This window comes from Corvus hawaiiensis, chromosome 25 (assembly GCF_020740725.1).
Source record: "Corvus hawaiiensis isolate bCorHaw1 chromosome 25, bCorHaw1.pri.cur, whole genome shotgun sequence".
In the NCBI taxonomy this organism is placed as follows: domain Eukaryota; kingdom Metazoa; phylum Chordata; class Aves; order Passeriformes; family Corvidae; genus Corvus; species Corvus hawaiiensis.
Genome location: NC_063237.1, coordinates 4,516,037 through 4,539,471, shown reverse-complemented (window position 1 = coordinate 4,539,471; position 23,435 = coordinate 4,516,037). Strand labels below are relative to the sequence as shown.

The window sequence follows — 23,435 nt, the reverse complement described above, 5'->3', positions numbered from 1 at the left end:
GCTGCTGCTCCAGGAGCTGCTACACGAAAAGAAGTCATGAGAGTAGTCATGGATGGACACATTGGGTCTCTTGAAGGATTGGGTCTGTTTGTGTCCCACTCCCACTGGCATTTCTCACCTTTGTCGTTGCAGCTCTGGAAATCAGACGATTTTGGCCAGACCTGGATAATGATTCAGGAACACGTGAAGTCCTTTTCTTGGTACGTATTGCGTGCACCCAGCTCCTGTCTTCTCTCATTCCTCACTTCTTGCGTTGTTTGCTGCCCTGTGGGAACCAAGAATCCGGGTACCAGGGTGTGTTCCAGCCCTGCCCCTGCTCCCCTCACCGTGCGCTGTGGGGATGTGCCACAGCGGGGTGGCAAGTGACAGCCACCCACACTGGCACCCAATGGTGTTGCCCATTCCCCCCACCCCATCTCCTTGCTCCTGCTGCCTTCTTCTCCAATCCCACCATGTCCCCTGTCCTCCCCAGGGGGGTTGAGCCCTACGACAAGCCCAGCACGGTGTACATCGAGCGGCACGAGCCCTCCGGGGCCTCCACGGTCATCCGCAGCACAGACTTCTTCCAGAGCCGGGAAAACAAGGAGATAATCCTGGAAGACGTTGAAGACTTCCAGCTCAGGGACAAATACATGTTTGCAACCAAGTCTGTGGTGAGTGACACGTGAGGAATTCGCCGCCGAGGGTCGAGGATGTGGTGCAGAACCACGGCGGGCAAGAGCATCTGCCAGGGGTGACGCCACTGCTTGCTGCACCTCACAGCCTTCAGAGCTCACATTTAGCTTGTCACAGAGGTGTCACCCAGCCTGCCTGGCAGCTGCCACCCCCGTGGGCTCACGCTGCCATGGACACAGCAGTGGCTGCCCGTGCCGCTCTCCCCGTGGTGTTTCCATACCCCGGCCTCCGGCAGGCTGGGCAGAAGTAGGTCAGCCTGCAGAGGGCTGGGACCCGGGAAAAACCACAGGATGGCTGGGAAGGACATCGGGGTGGGGGTGGCAGGGGAAGGGGGATGTGGCTTGGCAGCTCGGTGGTTATAGGAGGCTGCTTGTCAGAGGAGATTACCATCAAACGTGGACGAGGTCCAAGCAGCCTAATGTGCTCCAGCCTGGAAGGAAAGCTGGATTTTCAGTCTGTTTTCCTAAGAAAAGAGGATGTGGGTGAGCAAAAGGGGTCTTTTGGTCCCTCTGCAGCCAGAGCCTCCCTGTGCTTTTTACAGTTGTGGGCCAAATTTGGACAAACCTGAAAGGAAGCGAGGAAGTGTCGGTGCTTCCTCTGAGGGCAAGGCCTTTCTAGAGGATCAGAAACAGCACCAGAGGCACAAAGTCCTGATCCTTCTAGAATTGAAGGAGCAGCTTTCTTTTCAGAAGATGCTTTTCTCCCCTGCAGCTGCCATCGACTGTTTTAAGAAGGAACCTTTATTTAGGGGCGACTGCTGGCAGAACTCGGGAGGGTTTCCTAGGCAGAAAGTGATGGGTGTGTCACCTCTGGCCCCCTGAGCAGGCACAGCGGTGTCTGACAGAAGCACTTGCAGAGCAATTTCAGTTTCTCAGAAGCCTCTCTTGCAGGTAGTACAGTCTGTAACTCCCAGGGCCCGGCCCCTTGGCGCTGTGCCTGCTCTGTGGTTTGCAGGAGATTTTATCGAGGGCTCGCTGCTGGTGTTGGGTGAAACACTGGGGGTGGTTTGTGTCTCTGCAGAGAAGCTGCTCAGCTCAGGGACAGCATCCTGAAAGCACCAAGAGGGTTTGAGCTCCATTTGGGGGTGCTTTGGAGATTTTTCTGCTTCTGGAGCACTCAGGGGCCAGCGGGCAGCACGCCTTGCTTCCTCCTGCAGCTGTAATGGCTAAACATCAATAAAATCACCCACATTCCACACCATGGCAAACGCTGCTGGGAAATACTGAGACTGAGGGAGGCTGGCTGCAAACCCCTCATTTGGGAATCACATCCTCAGGTCTGGAATGAGGCACTTGCCTCCAAGCCTGGCCGCAGCAGGGGCGGTGCTGGGGAAAGGACAGGCTGCGTGGCAGCGGCACCCAGGGCTCTGACTTCTGCTCCTTTCCGTGGGAGGCACGGTTGCTTAGTGATACAGAGCCTGGGAAAAAAAAAAAAAAAACAGGCCGCTTATTTTTGGAGCCTAGATCTGGGTTTAGGTCCTCACCATTGGCATCCTGTATGAAATAGGTTGCCCCCAGCTTTTTTGCTTTCTCAGCTTCGCACCGGCGCCTTTTGTTTTGCGCAAATCGGTAAAAATAGGAAGGAAAGGACAGTGTGCTCTGAGGAAAGAGGAGGAATTAAAATCAGCCTGCTGACCCCCACCCAGCTGGCCAGGAAGGGCAGTTTGTCTCCTTGCTGAGCCCTGGCTGTGGCAATTTAAACCCTGAGCAGGGATCACTGCTCCCAGCATCGGGCAGCTGCCACGCTTTGCCCACATGCAGGGAGGGGGAAGTCCCAGGCACTGGGTGATCCCAGTGGAGATCAGGGTGACCTGGGGGGTGAGAGCCCCTGCTAACGTGTCCCTGTTCTCTGCACAGCGTTTGCTTGGCAGCTCACAGCCACCCTCGGTCCAGCTCTGGGTCTCCTTCAACCGCAAGCCCATGCGGGTGGCACAGTTCGTTACCAAGCACCCAATTAAGGTAAGTGGTGCTTCCCGAGCAGCCTCCCAGCTCCCTGCCTTGCCAAGGACACCCTGTGGCGTCAGCACCAGCTCCAGATGCTGCAGGAGAGGGAAGGGACCTCGAATGACCCTGCTGGGGGCGGTGGCAGAGCAAAGGCTCACGATGGGATGATCTTGTGGTTTACACGATGGCACCTGGACAGTCACCCGCTTCCGCCAGCACTGGGATGGAGGCTGGTGGCAAAGCCCAGATGCCAGAGAGGGGCTGATCCCACTGCTCTGACTCTGCTTTTGGGGACTTTACCTCTTCCCATGGCGTGGGGTGCACTGGCATGGCCTGGAGCATCCAATTCTTGCAGGCTGAGGAAGCCCAGGGCACAGGCAGGGCTTGCAAAGAGTCCTTGATCCACGGACCAGATGTGCCGTGGTGTCCCCAGGCTGGGGGGGCAATGAAGAAGGGCATGAGAAGCAAGTTCTTGGTGCTTGGCAGAGCAGTGGGGTGCACTCCCAGCCTCAGGGGGCTCCAGAGATTCAGCACGGATGGGGCTTGGCAACCAGTGGTGCTTCCAGGGGGCTTTGCAGAGCGCAGGACGGGAATCCCTGTGGGGGGAACACAACAGGAAAAGCAAAGTGAAGATTTTCCACCTGCTGAATGGAAAAAATACAAAAAGCTGGAAGGAAGCTAAGAGGAAATACAAACCAGCCTGTGTGTAAACCCTCCCTGTGTGCACACACACACACACAAAGCCCCTTCTTTGTGTCCCAAAGGAATATTACATCGCTGATGCCTCGGAGGACCAGGTGTTTGTGTGTGTCAGCCACGACAACAACCGCACCAACCTCTACATCTCGGAGGCAGAGGGCCTGAAGTTCTCCCTGTCCCTAGAAAACGTGCTCTACTACAGCCCAGGGGGAGCTGGCAGCGACACCTTGGTCAGGTAAGATGGGGCTCACCCGATGGCGAATGAGAACATCAACCAAAACCTGTGATTTCTGGCTAGGTTGGATCAATGCATTACCTTTGTCTGACGATCCCCCCTTCCCCAGACCCACGGGGGAGCTCAACTTCCACTTCACCGACCCCACAGGTACTTTGCCAACGAGCCCTTTGCGGATTTCCACCGCGTGGAAGGCGTGCAGGGCGTCTACATCGCCACGCTGATCAACGGCTCCTTCAGCGAGGAGAACATGCGCTCCGTCATCACCTTCGACAAGGGCGGCACCTGGGAGCTGCTGCAGCCCCCGGCACAGACCCACTATGGGGAGCACATCGACTGCCAGGTACCGCAGGCTGGGGTGGCACAGGGACAAGGCCCCCCAAAAAGTGGGGACGTGGTCTAGTGGTGATGGGCCGATGCCACGGCGAAGGAGTCCCTCCTCGCCTTTCCAAGCAGAGAGAGCTGCACTAGGTAGGATGAGGGAGGGATGTTGACCCACTGTGCTCTGCTTTCCCAGTTGTCCCAGGGCTGCTCTCTCCACCTGGCCCAGCGCCTGAGCCAGCTGCTGAATTTCCAGCTGCGCAGGATGCCCATCCTCTCCAAGGAGTCAGCGCCAGGACTGATCATTGCCACTGGTACTGCTTCTCCCTTGGCTCGGGGGGTGTTGTTGTCAGGACAGAGGAGCTTGGCACTATTTCGTTTGTACAAGCAGGTTATAAAATGCAATTAAGTGGTGCATTTTGCTGTCCTTTCTCTGCTGCAGTCCCTGTACAGTAATTACAGAATGAGCATTTCACTGCAGCACAGAGATGTGAGAAACCTGCTCTGTTCTGATCCTCTTTCCTGATCCTCATGAAGGGCTTCTTGAAGATTCAGAAATTCCTGTTTGTCTCGCTCTGTTCCTGAAGAACGCACACATTTGGTTTAATCATGTTTGTAGCCATGGGCTTTCCCCCCATCTGCTTTTAAAACTTGTAATAGCCCTTGAAATATTTGCTTTTGAAGGGATTAGTTTGTAGTGTGAAAAATCAGCTCCTCAATCACAGATAAAAATAGTTTGGAGGTGTCTGGCTTCCTCTTGAGCAATCACTTTGCATTCCTCAAGAAGGATGATTTCTCCCCTTCTCCCAGGCTCCGTTGGCAAGAATATGGCAAGGAAAACCAATGTTTATGTCTCGAGCAGTGCTGGAGCCAGGTGGAGAGAGGTAAGGCTGCTCTTACACCTGCCAGATCAGCCAGGGTGGTGGGGGAGCAGGGAGAATGTTGGTAGCAATATAGATAAGTTGCATTAAAGGTGGTTTCATATGAGTCCAAGAGCTGGAAGGTGCTCAATGCCTTAAAACTGAGGGAAAAAGGTCTTTAGATGAAGGACCAGAGCTGAACCTCTGGTGTGGGTGGTGGATTCAAACACAGGAGAGCTCCCTCCTCTATTTCTCCTTTTCACCTGGCAGGACTTTCCCTCAGCACGGGTCATTTGGTGTCTTTAAATGGGACTGACAGCCAGGACTTCGTCTGTGGGAGGGTTTGGAGAGGCTCTGGCTTCTTCCAGAAAAATGGGATGCTGTCCCTGGGTTTATGGGGAGTTTGCTGCTGTTTACTGAGTGGATGTTCTGGTCTGTGGCGGTGCTTGTGGTCCGCCTGTGCACTCTGCAGCCGGTGTAATGTGGTATTCCAGCATCTGCAAGCTATTTAATCCCGGGAATTGAGCAGCCTCCTTCTCCCCCGGCGAGTGCTGCGCGGTCGGGGTGAGGTCTGGGCAGCTGCAGCGGCGGTGGGGACACGCCACAGGTCTGGCTGCTGCCAGAGGTGGTTCACAGGCTGCTCCTGGCTCCAAAACCCAGCTGGAGAGCTGCCGTGGGGACCCTGCAGCCAGGCAGGAGCTCACAGATGGGGCAGGGTGTCCAAAAATGGAGACTTTCAGGTGCCAAGCTGCACAGGTTTGCCTTGAAGTGCAATTAAAACATGATGAGGGAGCACTGCCCCAAGTCACCAGCACTGACTGGTCTTTGTATCATGAGCAGAGGTGCAGAATGACCCAGCAGTGGAGCTGAGAGGCAGCACCACAACTCCCTCCCCTCGCCTTTGGCCAGCAGCAGGCTGGGAGGCTCCCTGCTCTGCAGATCACTGGGGTGATTTCAGAGCCCAGAGAAGAAAGGAACAATGCATTCAGTGCCCTGTGTAAGAATGTCCCCAAGTGTGACAGCACATCCTGTGAGCAGGGTCTGGCATGGATAAGCTCCCTGTTTTCATCCTGAAGTGCTCTGGGCTCCCTGGATGGGAAAGCAAAGCTGATTGTGTGCTGGAGGTGTAGGTGAGCGTGAAATCCAAGCTTCTTTCCACGGGATGCATGGATGAATTGTCTCCAGGGCTTGTTTCTGCATGCCATGGCCCCACTTCTCTCTGAACATTCACGAGACCTTCCACAGCCTGAGAACCAACCCTTCTCTGCAGTCCTGGGAAGGCCACGAGTTGCAGCTGGGTGTCAGGAGAGCCTCACAGACGTGACAGATGAGAGGAGGAGTGATGGGCTCTGGTTTCGTGTCATGGCGCTTCTTCCACTGATTCTTTCCGTGCACAAAGCACAGGAGGAGCAGAGTCCAGGGCTCAGGGCAGCTCTCACCCACAGCCATAAGGGGAAATGGGCTGGCTGTTCTCACCTGCAGATGGTGTCCCACAAACACTCGAATTTCTCGTGTCTCCACATGCTTGGCTTGGCCAAGGCTGAAGCATTAGCCTGGGTCAGGCAGAGTTTCTGACAAAGCCATTTTCCCCTCCGTTCAGCACAGCTCTGATCACCCCTCAGCACTGTCTCTCTTCCAGGCACTGTCTGGACCCCACTACTACACTTGGGGTGACCACGGTGGAATTCTCGTGGCCATTGCGCAAGGCACCGAGACCGACCAGCTCAAGTGAGTGTCAGGGCACAGGAACTGCCCCTGGTGCTCGGGCTGGGGATGGCAGAGAGTGCCCTGCAGCAGGCAGGAGATGCCCCTGACAGCTCTCCCAATCTCCTTTCTGCAGGTACAGCACAAACGAAGGGGAAACCTGGAAAGTCTTCACCTTCTCGGAGAAGCCGGTGTTTGTGTACGGCCTCCTGACCGAGCCCGGCGAGAAGAGCACCATATTCACTATCTTTGGCTCCTACAAGGAGAACGGCCACAGCTGGCTGATCCTGCAGATCAACACCACCGACGTGCTGGGTAAGGGGACAGGTGGCAGAGCCATCTCTGGGGTGGCTCTGTGGGTAGGAGAGAGGGCACCTCCTCGTGCCCTGTCCTTCATGTCTCATGTCCACGTGGACACAGCTGCTGAAGGCACTCATGTTCCCTGTGCTCTCCCTGTATTCCTTCCCTCCTCACTGAGGAATTTGTTGAAAAGGGGAAAGAAAAAACTTCCTTCTGAAGGCTTGTGCCTATGAATGTTTTATAACCCATTTCAGCTTTGATTGCGAGGCAGCATTTTAATCAAAGCGCAGTTAAACCCAGCAGACGAATTTGCTTGACTAAAATTTATCACTGATTCCCTCGACATTTTGTTGGGAACGGATCTGTTTGGTAACCAGAACAACTTCATTCAGATTCCCTGTCACTGCCACAGAGCTGCCTGTTCCCTCCTGTCACCGCGTGCCGCTGCACGCTCCCAGCTGGAACGCTCCTTGCCTCGCCTTTCCCTGTGGGACAGGGCTGGGGCCTTGCACTTCGGGGGAAGTTTTGTGCCAGAGGAGGGTGGAGAGGGAAGGAAGGGGCATTCCTGTGGTGTGGGGCTGGATGCCAGCACGCCTGGCACCCCTGGGCACCAGGGACATCTGCATGTCTCTGCCTGTGAACCCTTGGTCTGGGGTGCTGCAAGAGCTGCACCTTCCTGCACTCCAGCCTTGCTTCTCCTCTCAGGGGTCCCTTGCACAGAGAACGACTACAAGCTGTGGTCACCCTCGGACGAGCGAGGCAATGAATGTTTACTGGGGCATAAAACCGTTTTCAAAAGGAGGACTCCTCATGCGACCTGCTTCAATGGGGAAGATTTTGACAGGCCTGTCATGGTCTCCAACTGCTCTTGTACGAGGGAGGACTTTGAATGGTAAAATACCAATTAATTTCTTTTAGTCTGGATTGTAAATCCAAGATAAGTATCTGTGACCAATCGCTTCGAGTGAACAAATATCCAATTTACGTAGCTCGGAGTGTCGCTGCTTCATTTTATAGCAGAGAGGAAACTAAACAGAGTGAAAACATCCTTTCATTAATAACAGGGCATGAGACTTAATTAATGTCTTTAGAGGCTTTTGGGAGCCTCTGAAAGGTTCCACGGAAGAGGAATTATTGTTAATCCATCACCTTCCAAATGATAATGGATAATTTCCCATCCCAGACAGAGATCCACTAAAAATCTTTGTGATTCTTTAGCCACAGGGGTGCAGCTGGCCCTGCTATTGCACTTGGACTGCAATTCCCACAATCCTGACACTGCACAGCTTCCAGGAGCAGGAAACACGCTCTGGCAACCTGATGCAAAGGCCTGGGGTTAGAAAGGGAGCTGCTTTTCAGGGACTGTGCTTTCAGTGGAGCTCACCCCAGACCACTCCGGTCCACATCCGCCTGTCTGATGCTGAGACTAAGTCTGGCTCACCACGAGCAGACCGAGGGCAGGGCTGGTGGGATCCTGCCTCAGAATTCAGCCCTGGGCTCCCTGCAAAATCCCACTGACAAAACCTCTCTGCCCCGCAGCGGTTTCCAGAGAACAGCCGCACTGTCACTCCCATTTTACCAGCAGGACCAGCCAAGAGACAGAGCAGTGACCTGAGCCAGCCAAGCAGCAGGGCTGGGGCTTGCAGCCAGCTTTGCAGAGCACACTGGCTCAGCTCTGCCTCACCTTCCCCAGCCTGCCCAGCCACTGGCAAAGCTGATTTGCAAAATGTTCTTGAAACGTCCCGGCTGGCTCGGAGAGGTTCTGTGCAGCCAAATACCAATAACAAAAGAACAGTCACTTTGGGGTCTTAAAAATTCTGTGCAAAAATAGACTCATAGTAGAGCGTGGCTGCATTTTGTGCTTTTCCCTGTCCCTCCTTACATCTTTCTTCTCCTTGCAGTGATTTTGGCTTCAAACTGAGCGATGACTTATCCTTAGAAGTTTGTGTCCCTGACTCTGAGTTTGCTGGGAAACCCTATGACCCACCAGTCCCTTGCCCTGTTGGCTCAACCTACAGGAAGACTCGAGGGTATGTTCTGTGCTTGGGAGGGCAACCCGATCTTCCAAGTGCTGGAATTTATCATTAAAAAAACCCCAAACAACCACAAAACCCACAAAAGTGGCAGCAAACAAACGGCATGTTAGGACATACACGGCAATTAAACACCACAGCTTATTGTGGCTGCACAGGGTGGTTTGTTCACAATTTTTTCCATGGAATAAAGTGCCTGGCTCTGTGTGTTGCAGCTACAGAAAGATCTCTGGGGACACTTGCACGGGTGGAGACATCGAGTCGCGGCTCAAGGGGGAGCTGGTGCCGTGCCCGCTGGCGGGTGAGTGTGTGCAGGATCTGCTGTGGGCACAAGGGCTCCATTCATAAAACCTTTGGCTGGTGCCTGAGGGACCAGGCACAGAGTCCCAGAGGGCTCTCAGACAAAACCTGTGACGCAGGGCCCTGGGTGGGTTACAAATCGCCCTCTCCTGTCCTGTGGCCAGAGCTTCTGAGGGTCCTGCTTGGGAGCAGCGTCTGCCCACAGTGCAGAGCCCTCTGAAGCCCTCAGGGGCAGGCTGCAAGCAGGAACTCTTTTATCCTGGTCATGTCCTTGCTGTAGCTGGCTTGAACCCAACCAGAAAGACAGGAATTAGATCAAAGACACCCCAATCCTTGGGAAGATCCCCTTGGGAATGTCCCACCCTGTGACAGCCACCCTGTACAGCTGAACGATGGCCCTTTGGGGCCAGACCGGGGCTGCCCTTCAGCCCTCGCACCTCTGCCTGCCAAAATACACCCCCCATCCTTATTTTCTCCTCTCAAACATACAGGGCACTGTAACAGTCCTGTGCCCCTGTGCTGCCAGAGTTATTTGCATTCTGCTCGTTACAGCTTTAATTTAATCTGCCGTCACGAGCTGCGTGATCAGCATTGCTGCCGTGCTGCAGCTCCGGAGCCTCAGGCAGGGCAGGGGCTCATGGAAGGGCTGGGGAGCTGAGCAGGGCAGGAGGTTTCCCCTGCGCTGCCCTAAAATTTTTCAGAGCGCAAAAGATATTCCAGGTGCTCAACAGCGCAGGAAAGCATCCCCTGTGCTGGGACTCCTGCCAGCGCTGCACTTAGCTTCACTCCTGACACGTTATTCACCCCTCCGAGCCCTCTTGAGCTATTTGGAGAGCTGTGTCGGGCATGCTGAGAAGGGCCCTGCTGATTGCAAAATAAACCTGCCGTCCCCAGCGGGCCGGCCTTTGAAGTGCCGTGTTCCCAGAGTGTTTGCGGATCGTCTCCGGCTCTCTCCATGGTAACAATTTCATGTACAGTATCTGTTTCATATCTCCGTATAATCTCATTAGGGATGCACAGCCAGAGTTACCTACTGACATTAGCTCCACTCATTAATAGCATTATTGGACCTGACCGGTGGTGGGATGATGCCCGGGAAACTTTGTCCCGAACCAGGATCCCATTACCAGGACTCGGCTCCGTTTGGAAACAAAACCCACTCTGGGATATTTCCTGTGGGGCCAGCGTCCCTGAGGACTTGCAGATTTGCATCACTCCCACTCTTTTTTAATGTTTTTTTTGGAGGAAGAGGAGATCAGTATTTTGTTTCCCATTGGCAGCACTAAAGTGGGAAGAAAGGGGTTGGGGCAGGTTCTGCCAGCCGTGCCTCCTCCTCCTCCTCCTGGACCAGACAATGCCCACAGTGTGTGCCCAGCCCTATGTGAGGCTATTACCACATTCTCATTAACCTAATCCCACTGAGCCAAAGGCTCTTTGCCTCCCCGAGGTGCTAAGACCAGGGGTGAAAAACACCTGCTATTTTCTTTTTTTGCCCCTCAAGTAGCCCAGAAATGGCCCCTAAATCAGGCACTGTTGTTGCAGAAGAGAACGAGTTCATTCTCTACGCCACCCGCTACTCCATCCACCGCTACGACCTCGCCTCGGGCGTCAGCGAGGAGCTGCCCCTGGCCGGGCTCAGGGGGGCTGTGGCCCTGGATTTTGACTACGAACACAACTGCCTGTACTGGGCTGATGTCACTCTGGACATTATCCAGGTGAGCCACGAGCAGGGAGGCATCACCTCCTTGCACCCGGGTGTTGCATCCACACCCGAAATGGAAATGTTTGTCCTGGTACTCCTCCCCTCCGAGCTGCCTGTCACCTGACCTTCAGGCTGAGGCAGTTCCTCATCTTTTAATCTGATTATTTTAATTTTTTTTCCAGCGTCTTTGTCTCAACGGCAGCTCTGGGCAGGAAATAATTGTAAGCACTGGGCTGGAAACAGTGGAAGCTTTGGCTTTTGAACCTCTCAGCCAGCTGCTCTACTGGGTCAATGCTGGGATTCCCAAAATCGAGGTACAGCTCTGCCCACCCGTGGCAGTGCTTATTTTATTAAGGAGCAGTAATTGCCTGACACAGATTTCGTGTCACTTCAAGCAGTGCCCATAGCAAACACACCTGTCCTGGGTTTGGTTTTGGGTCTAGGTCGCCAATCCAGACGGAGACCTGAGACTCACCGTCCTCAACGCCTCAATACTGGAGCGACCCAGAGCCCTGGCTCTGGTTCCCCGAGATGGGTAAGACAGAAAACATCACAAGTATTTCCCTCTATTCCCCAGGGAAACTGCTGATCCTTCACCTCCTCAGGGAGGACAGCTTGGCGAGGTGAAATGGGGGACAGGCACAGCACAGTCCTGTCCTGTGGAGCCCACTGTCCCCATAGTGTCCCCAACTAAGGCACCAACTCCCTCGGGGCACCGATCACAAACTGTTTATTCCTTCCTACCCACACATACCCATTAGCAAATAACTTTTCCTGCCAGTAAAACTAGTCTGGTCAGCGGGGAAAGCTGCAGGTGAGAAACCGAGCAGTGCTCGAATTCAAGAGCCAAATGCAAGTTACATCTTTCTGGGGTTTGGCCTCGGCTGCAAACGTAGCTCTGACAAACCCGAGCAGTTCATGGCAAGGTAACCTGCAGCTGCACTCCCACCACAGAGCTTGCAGCTGAAAAGCCTCTGTGCTGCTCATAAATCTGCTGGTGGTGCTCATTAGAATTGCAGAGCTCCCTGTTCAAAGGCATGTCGGGCAGGAGACATGGAATGTAAAGCATTCCAACCTCTGCCTCTCCTAACCTGCTTCCTTTTGATGAGCTGCTCTGGGAGGATTTCGAGTAACCTCTCTGCCTGCTGCCAGGCTGATGTTCTGGACAGACTGGGGCGACTCCAGGGCTGGCATCTACAGAAGTGACATGGACGGGTCGCTGGCCGCGTGCATCGTCTCGGAGGGCGTGCGGTGGCCAAACGGCATTTCTGTGGATGACCACTGGATCTACTGGACTGAAGCCTACATGGACAGGATCGAGAGGGTCGATTTCAATGGGATGCAGAGATCTGTGATCCTGGACAGCCTCCCTCACCCCTATGCCATTGCCGTATTTAAGGTTTGTTTCCCCGTTGTCATTTTTTCCGTAGCATGCAGGCTCTGAGGCTGGTGCTGGAGGAGCACTGAGCACACTGAATTTGAAGGACAGGGATGTGATTTGGAGCAGGCATGATGCTTGCTCTCTTTCTGCTCCCGGCACATTCCCACAAATCCCTGAAACGGGCAGGCAAGTGCAGTCAAACCCAGGACCAACATTCCCAAGCAGCTGCACTGTGATGTTTGTCACCCAGCAGATCCCATTCCTGCTCGAATCCCACCTCAGGCCTTCCTCTTCCTCTCCCCGTTGGGCTGGGGACACTTTTCACTCTCAGTGTCCCCCCACATCCAGTACTGAGGGTGATTAGTGCAGCCCTGATGAGCATGGCCCTGGTGCTGTCACTCCTTGTGCTAAGAGCCAAGCCTGTGTTTCAGAATGAAATCTACTGGAACGACTGGTCACAGCTGAGTATTTTCAGAGCATCCAAAACCAGCGGCTCCAGGATGGAGATCTTGGTCGGCAGACTGAATGGGATCATGGATATGAAAATCTTTTACAGAGGAAAGACAACAGGTAATCGTGCACATGATCCTCCCTGGGATTTAGGAATGTGTTCATCCCTCATTTCCACAGGTTCCCAGCCATCCTGGCTTGCATTTCCTGAATATATCCCCATTTCTGCAGGGTTTGAGTCACTCAGGCACAGTCATAAGGAATGAGTTTCATGACTGGTATAGTCTGCTTTTTGGCTGCCAGGAGAGATGCTCCCCGTCTGGGACAGAGCTCGTAGGGCACTTGGCTGTGTGGCACCTCGCAGTTTATGTCACAGATCCTGGCTTTTCCATCAAGGTGTTGTATAGACCAAAAAACCACAGGATTTCAGGGCTGCACCAACTTTGTCCTCCTTTAACCTTCTGTCTGCGCTGTGACAAGGCACTGCTGACCCCCTTGTGCTGTTTATACCCATTTTCAGATGAGTACAAGACCACTGACGGGCTCAGCCAGCCAGCAGCCTGCAGGAGACTGGGGGGACAAGAGGCACTCTGGGGGTGTAACTCATATCCTTTGGTAGACCTCCAAAGCCACTTGGATGAGTTGTGTCCCTTAAGGGCCAATCTTTCCCCCTTAAAGGCCCTCACACTCCCTGGAGCAGATGGCTCTGTGCATTCCTAGGGGTGACCTCAGCACTCAGCCCTGCAGAGCTGGCTTTTAGTGGGATCTGAATCCAAAGCCTGGTGAAATTGGGATTCCCGTGCCTCTGTTCTGGGCTGGCTGGTGACACTGGGATTCCCGTGCCTCTGTCCTGGGCTGGCTGGTGACACTGGGATTCCTGTGCCTCTGTCCTGGGCTAGCAGTGACACTGGGATTCCCGTGCCTCTGTCCTGGGCTGGCTGGTGACACTGGGATTCCTGTGCCTCTGCCCTGACGTTGTCCCCTTCCTCCCTGCCCTGCTCCAGGGCAGAACGCCTGCATCACCAAGCCCTGCAGCCTGCTCTGCCTGCCCAGGTCCAACAACGGCCGCAGCTGCAAGTGCCCCGAGGGGGTGGCCAGCACGGTGCTGCCCAGCGGGGAGCTCAGGTGTGACTGTCCCCACGGCTACGCCATGAAGAACAACACGTGCATAAAGGAAGGTAAAGCCCTGCTCGGCTCTTGCTGCTGCCCAGTGCTGAGGTGGTTTCTGCCGTCACAAGAGGCCGGCGGGATCTGTCCTCTGTTGGGGAGGAGAGTGGCTCATTTCTGGAAGCACAGCCTCATGCCGGCTCGTTTCTGTTGTCCCTCCTGCCCCAGAGAACACGTGCCTGCCCAACCAGTACAGGTGCTCCAATGGGAACTGCATCAACAGCATCTGGCAGTGTGACAACGACAACGACTGCGGGGACATGAGCGACGAGAAGAACTGCCGTGAGTGTCCTGCCTTGGTGGCACTGGCCTGGCCACATTCAGGTGTCTGCTGGGGTGGCATCTCACCCGAGCTGATGGTCCACACTCCTTTCACAGTCAGGGAGAGCAAGAGGCGCTCTGGGGGTGGAACTCAGCTCCTTTGGTAGATTCCCAAAGCAAACTGGATGAGTTTTGTCCCAATCCCCTTAACCAGATGAGGCATCAGTGTCTAAAGTTTGGTGAGACTGATGCCAACTGTCTCTTGCACTAATTGTCTTCTGAAGCTAATTGAGGGCACAGCCAATGAGGAAAAGAGAGCAGATAGTGCTGACATGGGCCTCTTGTTGAGATAATAAATCAAGTTCACACATTAAAGATGGAGGTCACCTTTTTGTGCAAAGTTGGGACAGCCAATGCGTGCAGGAGGGGCAGATGTTCCACAGCCTTGGAAGGGTTTGGATTAGTGCACTGTGGAAAAAGGACTGGATTTGAAGTTAGGAATCCCTGAAGGACCAGGAGAGAGGCTGTTTATGCCCATTTTGTACCAGAGTCCAAGTCTGAGTTCGCTGTCTGACTCCAGGTGTGGGAAGGCGTCTGTGGGTACCCATTCCTCAGAGAGATGTCACCAGCTTGGCACAGAGCTCCTGCCTTGGATAGCAGCACTCATGCCCAGCTTCTCCCCTGTTTTGGCTGCCCTGTCCCATCCCACCACCTGAGGTTTCAATCCCCTTTGTGGGGAGTAGATGGCTCTACAACCTTGGCTTCTTGCTCCCTGCCTTGGAAGTGGACATCAGGGGCTTCATTCCTGATCCCCAGACAGAAAACTGACCCCTGTCTGCTCTGCTTTACATGGAGTGCCTAAAAATGGCATTAAAATACAAGAGCAGTAATTCAGCTTGCACTGGCAGGAGTCTGTCCCTGTCCCTCCACCTCCCTGCACTCAGTACACACCCTCAGACAACAGAACCCATCTTCTACCACCACCACCTCCTCCTCCTCCTCTCTCCATCAGCCACCACCGTGTGTGACACCGAGACCCAGTTCCGCTGCCAGGGCTCGGGGACCTGCATCCCTCTGTCCTACAAATGTGACCTGGAGGACGACTGTGGGGACAACAGCGACGAAAGTCACTGTGGTGAGTGCCCCCACTCAGACCTGCTCCCTTGTGCTGCTCAGAGCTGCTGCTCCTCTGGGTGCTGCTCAGAGGTGGCGTAGGGCAAGATCCTCCTGTTTATCCAGGCTGCCTCCTCCTCACTGACTGGGGACTGGGAAGTGGGGACAGGACCAGCATTTACAGGGTATTTGGGAATTAGGGACAGGACCATGGCGTACTGGGAAATGAGGGACAGGAGAAGAGAGCGAGGCCGTGCGCTGGTTCTTCCCCTCGCCATGTTCCAGCTGGGAGGCTTCCATGCCATCATTATCCAGCTTTCCTGCTCTGCTCCTTGGGTATTCCCATGGCCTGAAGCCCGATATTTTGTTTGCAGAGGCTCACCAGTGCAGGAACGATGAGTTCAGCTGCAGCTCAGGGATGTGCATCCGTCTGTCCTGGATGTGTGACGGGGACAACGACTGCAGGGACTGGTCAGACGAAGCGAACTGCACTGGTGAGTGCTGGGGTGTGACCAAGAACCTCCTGCTGCAGACACTTTTTACCTCCGGCCTGGCAGACACTGGCCAGCATCTTGTGCCTCAGTTTCCTGGCTTGTTAGAGCACCTTGGGGTGATGTGATGCTCCAAACCCAAGGGTTTCTTCCCCCCAGTGCCTTAGGGCTCGCTGGCAATTTGCTGACAGCTCTGAGATGCTCACACAGTGATCCAGTTTTGCTTTTTACCTGCAAGACTGCACCCACAGGCAAAGCTCTGTGGAATGGGAAGTGGTTCTGTGGCTGCTGAGCAGCCAAAGGACTCTCCTGGCAAAAAGGGCTCCCGTGTTGCAGGGCACTGACAGCATTTCACAGCTTTCACTCTGTGTCCTTGCCATTCGTTTGGTGCAGAAAACAGACACGTTCTTTGCAGCTTCTCCACAAGTAATTGCTCTCAAGAAGAGGCAGATTTAGTTTGGGAAGTTTAGTTTGGCAGTTTTAGTCCTCTTCTGGCAGCCTCATTGCTCTGTGGGCTCAAAAACCTGAAGAGGGTGTCCTAAGCAGGGAGTCCCACATGGAAGACCCACTCTTGCCTTTCTTACAACTCATATTAAAGCAGCCTGGCTGGCAGAAATAACCTTGTTCCTGCTCTGTGCCTCCTGTGCAGCAAGGCCTGTGAGCCCCAGTGTGTGTTTGGAGCTGAAAGCCACAACACTCAGCCCTCCTCACCACCACAGCGATGCTCCTCAGCAGCCTCCTGAGGTTAACACCCACACAGAGCCTTTTTCTCTTTAGAAAAGCCAACAGATAGCAGCGTATTGGTCTTTTCCACTAAAAATAATCAAGCAAAAATATCAACCAAGCCCAAAACCTAAATACTTGCAAGAGAAGAGACTTCTCAGAGTAGGCAGAGCATCAGCCCATCCGTGAAACACACAAGGTTGTATTTTTCAAGCCATATGTGGGATATTTCAAGATAAAAGCACTGTTTTCCACGGTGTGGGCAGAGATCCATGGGGAGCCTGTAGGGACCAGGACAGCCCCTGGGAATGCTGGCAGCAGCTTGGCTCTGGCAGTCTGGAGCCTTTGGGACAGAGAGCAGCACCAGCTGCTGTCCTGGGGCTCTGGCACGAGGATTTAGGAGATCGCTCTCAGGTCCCTGAGCTCCTCTTTGCTCACCCCTGTGGCATTTGCTGTGCCTGGAGCACCCAGGGCTGTAGCCTGGTGGATCCTGGTCATTAGTATTCCATGAGCGTGGCTTTCTAAGAAGGTTTAATTTATATTGGTATCACTTATCTCTCATATGAGTTTCTCCAGAGAGAATTACCATAGGAAAGGAACCTACTTCAAAAAGCGTGTCGGGTTTGTAAAGCCTGAAGTTGGAATTATCTAAGAGGATCACAGTTATTTGAGGAACATTCTGTCTGACTTCACCGGGCTGCAATTATTGCTCTTATCTAAAATAATTACATTTCACACTGAATACCTAATAGAATATTACTGCCACCAGATTGTACTGTTTCGAAATATCTGCGAGTGCGTGTCACTCTCCGACCTAAAACTCAGGATCATGCCGTTTAATTAAGTTGAACATTGCTTTTCCCAATAATTCTGAACGCTCTCCTGCTTGAGGAGCAGGATTTGTCTCTAAAGTGACAGCACAAACCAGACTGCAACCCAGATACCCCACAGGCAGATATTTCCCTGACAGGAGCCTAAGGAAAACCCCCAGGGAGAATTGTATTTCTTGTTTGCTTTGGCAACATGGAAGAGCCTTGTTTGCCTTAATTAAAAGCTCGCTCTGTCGCTGTCCTGCCCTGCACGGGGGACCCTGCAGCTCCGCCAAGCCTTGCTTGATCTCTGTGACGCTTCTCACCATCTCTGGCACGATGCCGCCACTGCCACCTTTGCACACACACCCCAAGGACTGAGATCAAAGGGAGACAGGCTGCTGACTTTGGGGAGAGCTTTGGGAGATCTCTGCCCTCCGAAAGCCATCCCCGAGGCACAGCAGGCTCGTGATCAAGACTGGCATGGAGAGGGAAAGACCATGGGGTCCATGGGGTGTTGCTCGTGCTGGGACCCGCTGTGGTGGGAGATCCTGGTGCAGGGGAAGGAGCGGGGTGTGGTGGTGTGGCCTGACTCACTTTCAGCTCAGCAGGGCCATGCTGACACCCCACACTCAGGTGTCCCCCTGCTCTGGTTTCAGCAGTTTATCACACCTGTGAGGCCTCCAGCTTCCAGTGCCACAACGGCCACTGCATCCCGCAGCGCTGGGCCTGCGACGGCGACGCCGACTGCCAGGATGGCTCTGATGAGGACCCTGCCAACTGTGGTAACGTGTCCTGTGTGTGGGGGGGACTCTGCCACGGGTGGGAGGGATTTCTGCACACCCACCGAGCTAAACCAGCTACAAATTCATGGCACAGCCCCCACCCCTCCAAAAGCCGGCACAGCGCAAAGGCAACCATGGCTTTTTGTAGCTAATTAACGAAACCCTGAAAACCACACAACATCCACCCAATTCTGGATTTCAGAGAAGAAGTGCAATGGCTTCCAGTGCCCCAATGGCACCTGCATCCCAACCAGCAAACACTGTGACGGCATCAACGACTGCTCCGACGCCTCGGATGAGCAGCACTGTGGTGGGTACCGGGGCCAGGGGGAGCTGCTGGGGCCCAGCAGCGAGGGCTGACAGCATTTCTGGTCTGTCCAAGCCTGTCCCACTGGGAGTAAAGCCCTGGGAGATAATGGGAAAGCCTTAGTGTGCAGTAGTCACAAGCCCCCTGTGAAATCGGCGGGTCAGCAAAAGGCAGACTGGGACAGACTGGGAGGACATTGCCAGGGACCTGACCAAACCCTTCCTGTGCCTGTGCCCACCCCGAGGGGTTATTTGGGGGGGGGGGGGGGGGGGCAGCCTGTGCAGGGACACAGCTCAAACCATTTGTCTTGGGAACTTTCCCTAAGTCCCTAAAATCCGCCCGCTGCGCTCAGGCGTGCGCGGATCCCAGGGGCTGACGCTGCTGTGTGCAAGGACAGCAGAGGTGCCACCCCCTGTCCTCCCCACCCCTGCAGAGCCCCTGTGCACCCGCTACATGGATTTCGTGTGCAAGAACCGGCAGCAGTGCTTGTTCCATTCCATGGTGTGCGACGGCATCATCCAGTGCCGAGACGGCTCGGACGAAGATGCCAACTACGCTGGGTGCTGTAAGTGTCACCCTGGGCACCTCTGCTGAGGGATGGGTGGGCACAGAATGAAACCAGAGGCGTGGAGAGAACCAATAATATCATGTGTTCCACTACCAGAGAGCTGCCAGCTCTCCTAAGGGGTGGCTCTAGACCGCGATGCTCTGCTCAGAAATCTGAGATTGCCCCGAGTGTGCTCCTTCCTGCTCAAGCTTTCCTGAAGCCCTTGATCTTTACACCAAACCTCTCCCTGCAGCCCAGGACCCCGAGTTCCACCGGACCTGTGACCAGTTCAGCTTCCAGTGCCAGAATGGGGTGTGCATCAGCCTGGTGTGGAAGTGTGACGGGATGGATGACTGCGGCGACTACTCCGATGAAGCAAACTGTGGTGAGCAGCACCCCCAGCGCCTCTTGCCACTGCAGCTCCAGCTTCCTTTGGATTTCAGGAGCATGGAGTCCTGTCTCCCTCACGTTTTCACTCGTGTGCATTATGTGTGTGAGTGCAGCTTTCTCTGGGCACATCACAGCGTGTCCTACCTGGACATCAGTGTCATTTCCCTCGTACTGCAGGCAGGTAAAGTGAAGCACACTGAAAACCTGGCACATCTTGTGCTTGACTGACTCTTCTGTGACCATGTTTACTGCACAGACTCCCAGCCCTGAGCAGACAGGCAGTTTTCAGCCAAACCCAATATTTACCACTGTTCCCTGGGTGGCTGTAGGAGCTGTACCCAGCCAGGCGAGGCAGCTGCAGCCTCATTTCGGAGTTGCAGGGTTTGCTCCTCCATTTCTGCCATGCTCTGGTGAATTCTGCTCTGATTTTGAGATCAGGGGTGGTGTCTGGCCACGAAGGACGCAGACAAAGCAGTGGTGGCAACAGAGTGAGGACTGGGAGGAATGGGAATGCTGGGGATGAAGAGAAAGGAATGTGCTTGTGCTGCTCAGGGCGATGCTCTCACCTCTCAGCTGTGCTGAGGGCTGCTGAGGTGACCCTGTGGCTCATGGGACTCTCCTCTCCTTGCCAGAAAACCCAACAGAAGCCCCAAACTGCTCCCGGTACTACCAGTTCCAGTGTGGGAACGGGCACTGCATCCCCAACCGGTGGAAGTGCGACGAGGAGAACGACTGTGGGGACTGGTCTGATGAGAAGGACTGTGAGGGTAAGGACGCAGTGCTGAGGCTGTGACACGGACATGATGGGGACCAGGACATGCTGAAGGATCACTCTGCCTTCCCACAGCCCCTGTGGCTCCAAAAATGCCCCATGAGTGGGCACTCTCATGCATGTTTTTACCCTGTATTTCTGGGTACCCTGATTACAGACACAATGCAGATGAAAGCACCGGGCTTGTGATGCCTCACCTGCTCCCCTCTTCCCTCTGGGTCAGCAGGGAGCAGGCAGAGCTTACACAGGAGCAGGGCCCTCAGGTCAGCTCTCCCTGGTGTATTTTTAGGGTCTCCAGTTCATCCCCTTACCACGCTGATCCCACCGACGTGCCTTCCCAACCATTTCCGCTGCAACAGCGGTGCCTGCATCATGAACAGCTGGGTGTGTGACGGCTACAAGGACTGCACGGATGGCTCTGACGAGGAGGCCTGTCCCACCTCCAGTAAGCTTCCCCCTCCCTCACCCCTTCCCTTTTCCCACATCACATCTGCAAGGCATTCTGGCCTTTCAGAGCCTTGCCAGGTTGCGGGGTTAATTTACGCATGGTGTAAAATGTCCTCCGGCCCTGGGGTCACCGTCCTGCCACCAACTGGGACACTGCTCCAGCGGCGTGGGCAGGACATTCCCTGCAAAGCAGAAGCTTTCCCAGCCCTCTGCAGTCAGGAGAGAGGATGGCTGAGGCGTCATCCTCTCCACCTGCTGGATGGAAGGAGATTGCCATCTAGTGGAGTCGGGACCCGGGCACCGCGCTCGGTCCCCGCTGCTGCCGGTGCCAGCCCGGCGGTGCCTCCGGTGCTTTCCTCCCTCTCTGTGTGCAGGACCCAACGTGACAGCCACGTCCCCAGCGCTGCCGGAGCGCTGCAGCCGCTTCGAGTTCGAGTGCCAGCAGCTGCGCAAGTGCATTCCCAACTGGAAGCGGTGTGACGGAGTGAGGGACTGCCAGGACGGCACGGACGAGAGGAGCTGCCGTAAGTGTGGGCAAGGGACTGGGTCCCACCTGGATCCTTCCCTTGGGAGGTTCCTTGTGAGGGCGGGGAAGCCTCTGAGGAGGCTTTGATTGCTGGTGAAATCCTTGCAGGAAAAAAAATCCTTTACAGAAACCAGAAATCCTTTACAGAAAAAAAAAAGAACAAAAAGCCCAAGTGGTGCTATTCCCATTAGAAGTCCAATTGTTGCTTTTCCTGGGATAAGCACCAGGTTCTTCTGAAGATACAGCCAGAAGGAGACACCCCAATATCTGACACGTCAGCCTGAGCTCCATCTCTGACACGCAGCCACCTGCAAACATTCCAGTGCTGCTGAGGGGACTTCCCTGCCTCAAGCCCTGAACTGTTCTGCCTTTTTCAGCTACTCAGAGCAGCCTGTCATGCCCCAGTGGTTTCAGATGTGAGGATGGGGAGGCCTGCCTCATGCTGACAGAGCGCTGTGATGGATATCTGGACTGCTCAGACAGCAGTGATGAGAGGAACTGCACAGGTAAGCAGCAGCCCTCTCCCATCCCTCACTCCCTGCTCCCTGGCAGCACATGGAGGAGCTCTCCTGGATTTGTGACCTTTCCCTCCCAACATCCCTGATTTATCTGCCTCTGTTCAGTTGTCCAAGCTACCTCCTCACCCATTTATCACCAGCTGGGACAAACTTCCCAGCAGCTTCTACATTGACAATTTGTCTTCCTCAGAAGACAGCACCTCAGACACAGAAAAAAAAAAAAAATCATTTTCGGATGTATAGGAGCAAAGGTGTCTATTTTACATGGCCCACAGGTGAAGCAAGAGTCTCCTGCTCTGCCCTCCTTTGCAAGGTGACCCTGGGGATGTGGCACGTGCCCTGCTGCCATCCCTGGTTGTGCCACGCTGGCCCTTGGTGGCCCTGTGGGGGCAGCGGGACAGAGCCCGCCCTGGGCTGTAACAGCGATCGATCGCTGCCTCCGGCCACCCATGAGCTTCAGCTGCTCCCCCGCTGAACTGCTGGGGGGGCCAAGCATCAATCAGGTTTAGTTCTTTAATTAAATATTGATTGGGAGAGGGCAGCAGGTTCAGGGGAGGGGGAAGGCATTGCTGAGATGCACGGCTCGGCTGCTACGCCAAGGGAAAACCATCTCTTTTCCCTTGGAAAAATTGTCTTGCCCTGCCTGTCCATGGACCCACGTGCCTGCTGGGTTGAATTCCAGCTGTTCAGGGAAAACACAGCAGCAGCAGTTTGCCTCTGCTCTGCTCGGTTTCTGTTCAGCACCAAAGCTGAGCACCCCAGCAGAGCCGAGCCACAACACTGGGATTTGGGCTCCAACACGTGGAGAGAGAGAGAGGTGGGAATGGCCTGGTGGGAGCAGGGCACGGATTTGGGGCATTCCAGATCAGCACCTCCCGTCCCCAGCACTGCCAGGGCTGGCTTCCATGGTGCTTTTATCCCCTAAGTGCCTCTGTGAAGGTCAGGCAGTGATTCAGCCACAGAGCTCGCGTCAAGGCGAGCCCCAGACTTGAACTGCCAGCCTTTGCTTGGGTGCTGCTGCTGAACACGAGATGAGATAAGGAAAAACACGCAAAGAATGGCCCTGGAGGGTGACAGGGACAGCACGGACTGATCACACCCAGGAGAAGGGTGACACCGAGCAGTTTGTACACACACACTTCCAAAACTCCCAGTATTTCATCAACAGCCACACTTTATCTTTCCTCAGGGGAAAGGAGATGCTTGCCTGACGCAGCATAAAGACATTTTGAGTGGAACTAAGAGCACCAGGGGTAAATTCCTGCTCTGAACTGCCCTCTGTGAGCGCAGTCTTCTCCAGTGATAAATTAAACATCTCATTTAAATGGTGCAGACACTCTTTCAGCCAGTGCTGTTCCTACCTCCCCTGTTGTTCGTGTTACAACCAGAACTGCTGTTTCTCTCCTGGGCACAGGGTTTGTTTCCCTGCAGTAAATTAACTTTTCCCATTGACTGCTCAGATGACACAATCGTGTACAAAGTCCAGAACCTCCAGTGGACGGCTGATTTCTCTGGTGATGTCACCCTGACGTGGGCTCGGCCAAAAAGGATGTCCTCAACCTCCTGTGTCTACAACATCTACTACAGGTACACCATCCCTCACCTGCTGTTGTAGCAGGTAAAGAGGGCAAGCGTGAGCACAGGTGTGCCTGTATTTACTGCAGAGAACTGCACAGAATCAGGCCTGAAACACTCAGAGCTCCTTAATCAAGTTCTGCTCAGAAAATCTCATATTTGGTAGCAAAAGAGACACAGGTGTACTAAGAGGGTATTTGTGACAAACTGTGTTGGTTTTCTCCCTGATTATTTACTCAAACAGTAAAGTTGTTAAAGTCTTTTTTTTTCTCCACTTGGGCCTCGTCTTTGTGGGACCATTAACAGCCAGAACAAAGATAACAAATTTGAGCACAGCAGTTGTATAAAGCTCAGGGGCTTATAAGTCACCAAGCCATGGTTAATTCAGGCTTTCCAACAGC

At 54.3% G+C, this 23,435-nt stretch overlaps 1 protein-coding gene and 1 long non-coding RNA gene across 7 annotated transcripts in view; one reads left to right on the top strand and one right to left on the bottom strand.

Annotated features, from left to right (window-relative positions):
* The window catches only part of LOC125338196, a 95,072-nt gene that overhangs the window by 4,261 nt on the left and 67,376 nt on the right, over positions 1-23,435 (bottom strand). For 4 of the 5 annotated variants that reach the window (XR_007208220.1, XR_007208219.1, XR_007208222.1 and 1 more), the window contains 3 exons: positions 2,919-3,214; positions 412-2,092; positions 119-265 (listed from right to left, as the gene is read on the bottom strand). This is a non-coding gene — a long non-coding RNA (uncharacterized LOC125338196). The remainder of the gene's footprint in view (positions 1-118; positions 266-411; positions 2,093-2,918; positions 3,215-23,435) is intronic. The other variant, XR_007208223.1, reaches the window with a different exon arrangement.
* Positions 1-23,435, top strand: part of SORL1 (sortilin related receptor 1) — a 46,692-nt gene that overhangs the window by 10,332 nt on the left and 12,925 nt on the right. The window contains exons 5-34 of one of the 2 annotated variants that reach the window (XM_048328620.1): positions 133-200; positions 473-653; positions 2,532-2,633; positions 3,383-3,552; positions 3,703-3,895; positions 4,070-4,187; positions 4,684-4,757; positions 6,373-6,461; positions 6,574-6,752; positions 7,443-7,629; positions 8,639-8,767; positions 8,986-9,071; positions 10,613-10,785; positions 10,955-11,086; positions 11,216-11,307; positions 11,925-12,171; positions 12,585-12,723; positions 13,608-13,781; positions 13,939-14,052; positions 15,044-15,166; positions 15,519-15,638; positions 17,830-17,952; positions 18,155-18,262; positions 18,693-18,824; positions 19,060-19,191; positions 19,829-19,963; positions 20,258-20,413; positions 20,790-20,939; positions 21,319-21,447; positions 22,920-23,046. In XM_048328620.1, the coding sequence (XP_048184577.1) occupies positions 133-200; positions 473-653; positions 2,532-2,633; positions 3,383-3,552; positions 3,703-3,895; positions 4,070-4,187; positions 4,684-4,757; positions 6,373-6,461; positions 6,574-6,752; positions 7,443-7,629; positions 8,639-8,767; positions 8,986-9,071; positions 10,613-10,785; positions 10,955-11,086; positions 11,216-11,307; positions 11,925-12,171; positions 12,585-12,723; positions 13,608-13,781; positions 13,939-14,052; positions 15,044-15,166; positions 15,519-15,638; positions 17,830-17,952; positions 18,155-18,262; positions 18,693-18,824; positions 19,060-19,191; positions 19,829-19,963; positions 20,258-20,413; positions 20,790-20,939; positions 21,319-21,447; positions 22,920-23,046 (4,082 nt within the window). Of the gene's footprint in view, positions 1-132; positions 201-472; positions 654-2,531; positions 2,634-3,382; positions 3,553-3,702; positions 3,896-4,069; positions 4,188-4,683; positions 4,758-6,372; positions 6,462-6,573; positions 6,753-7,442; positions 7,630-8,638; positions 8,768-8,985; positions 9,072-10,612; positions 10,786-10,954; positions 11,087-11,215; positions 11,308-11,924; positions 12,172-12,584; positions 12,724-13,607; positions 13,782-13,938; positions 14,053-15,043; positions 15,167-15,518; positions 15,639-17,826; positions 17,953-18,154; positions 18,263-18,692; positions 18,825-19,059; positions 19,192-19,828; positions 19,964-20,257; positions 20,414-20,789; positions 20,940-21,318; positions 21,448-22,919; positions 23,047-23,435 lie in introns of both variants that reach the window. The other variant, XM_048328621.1, reaches the window with a different exon arrangement.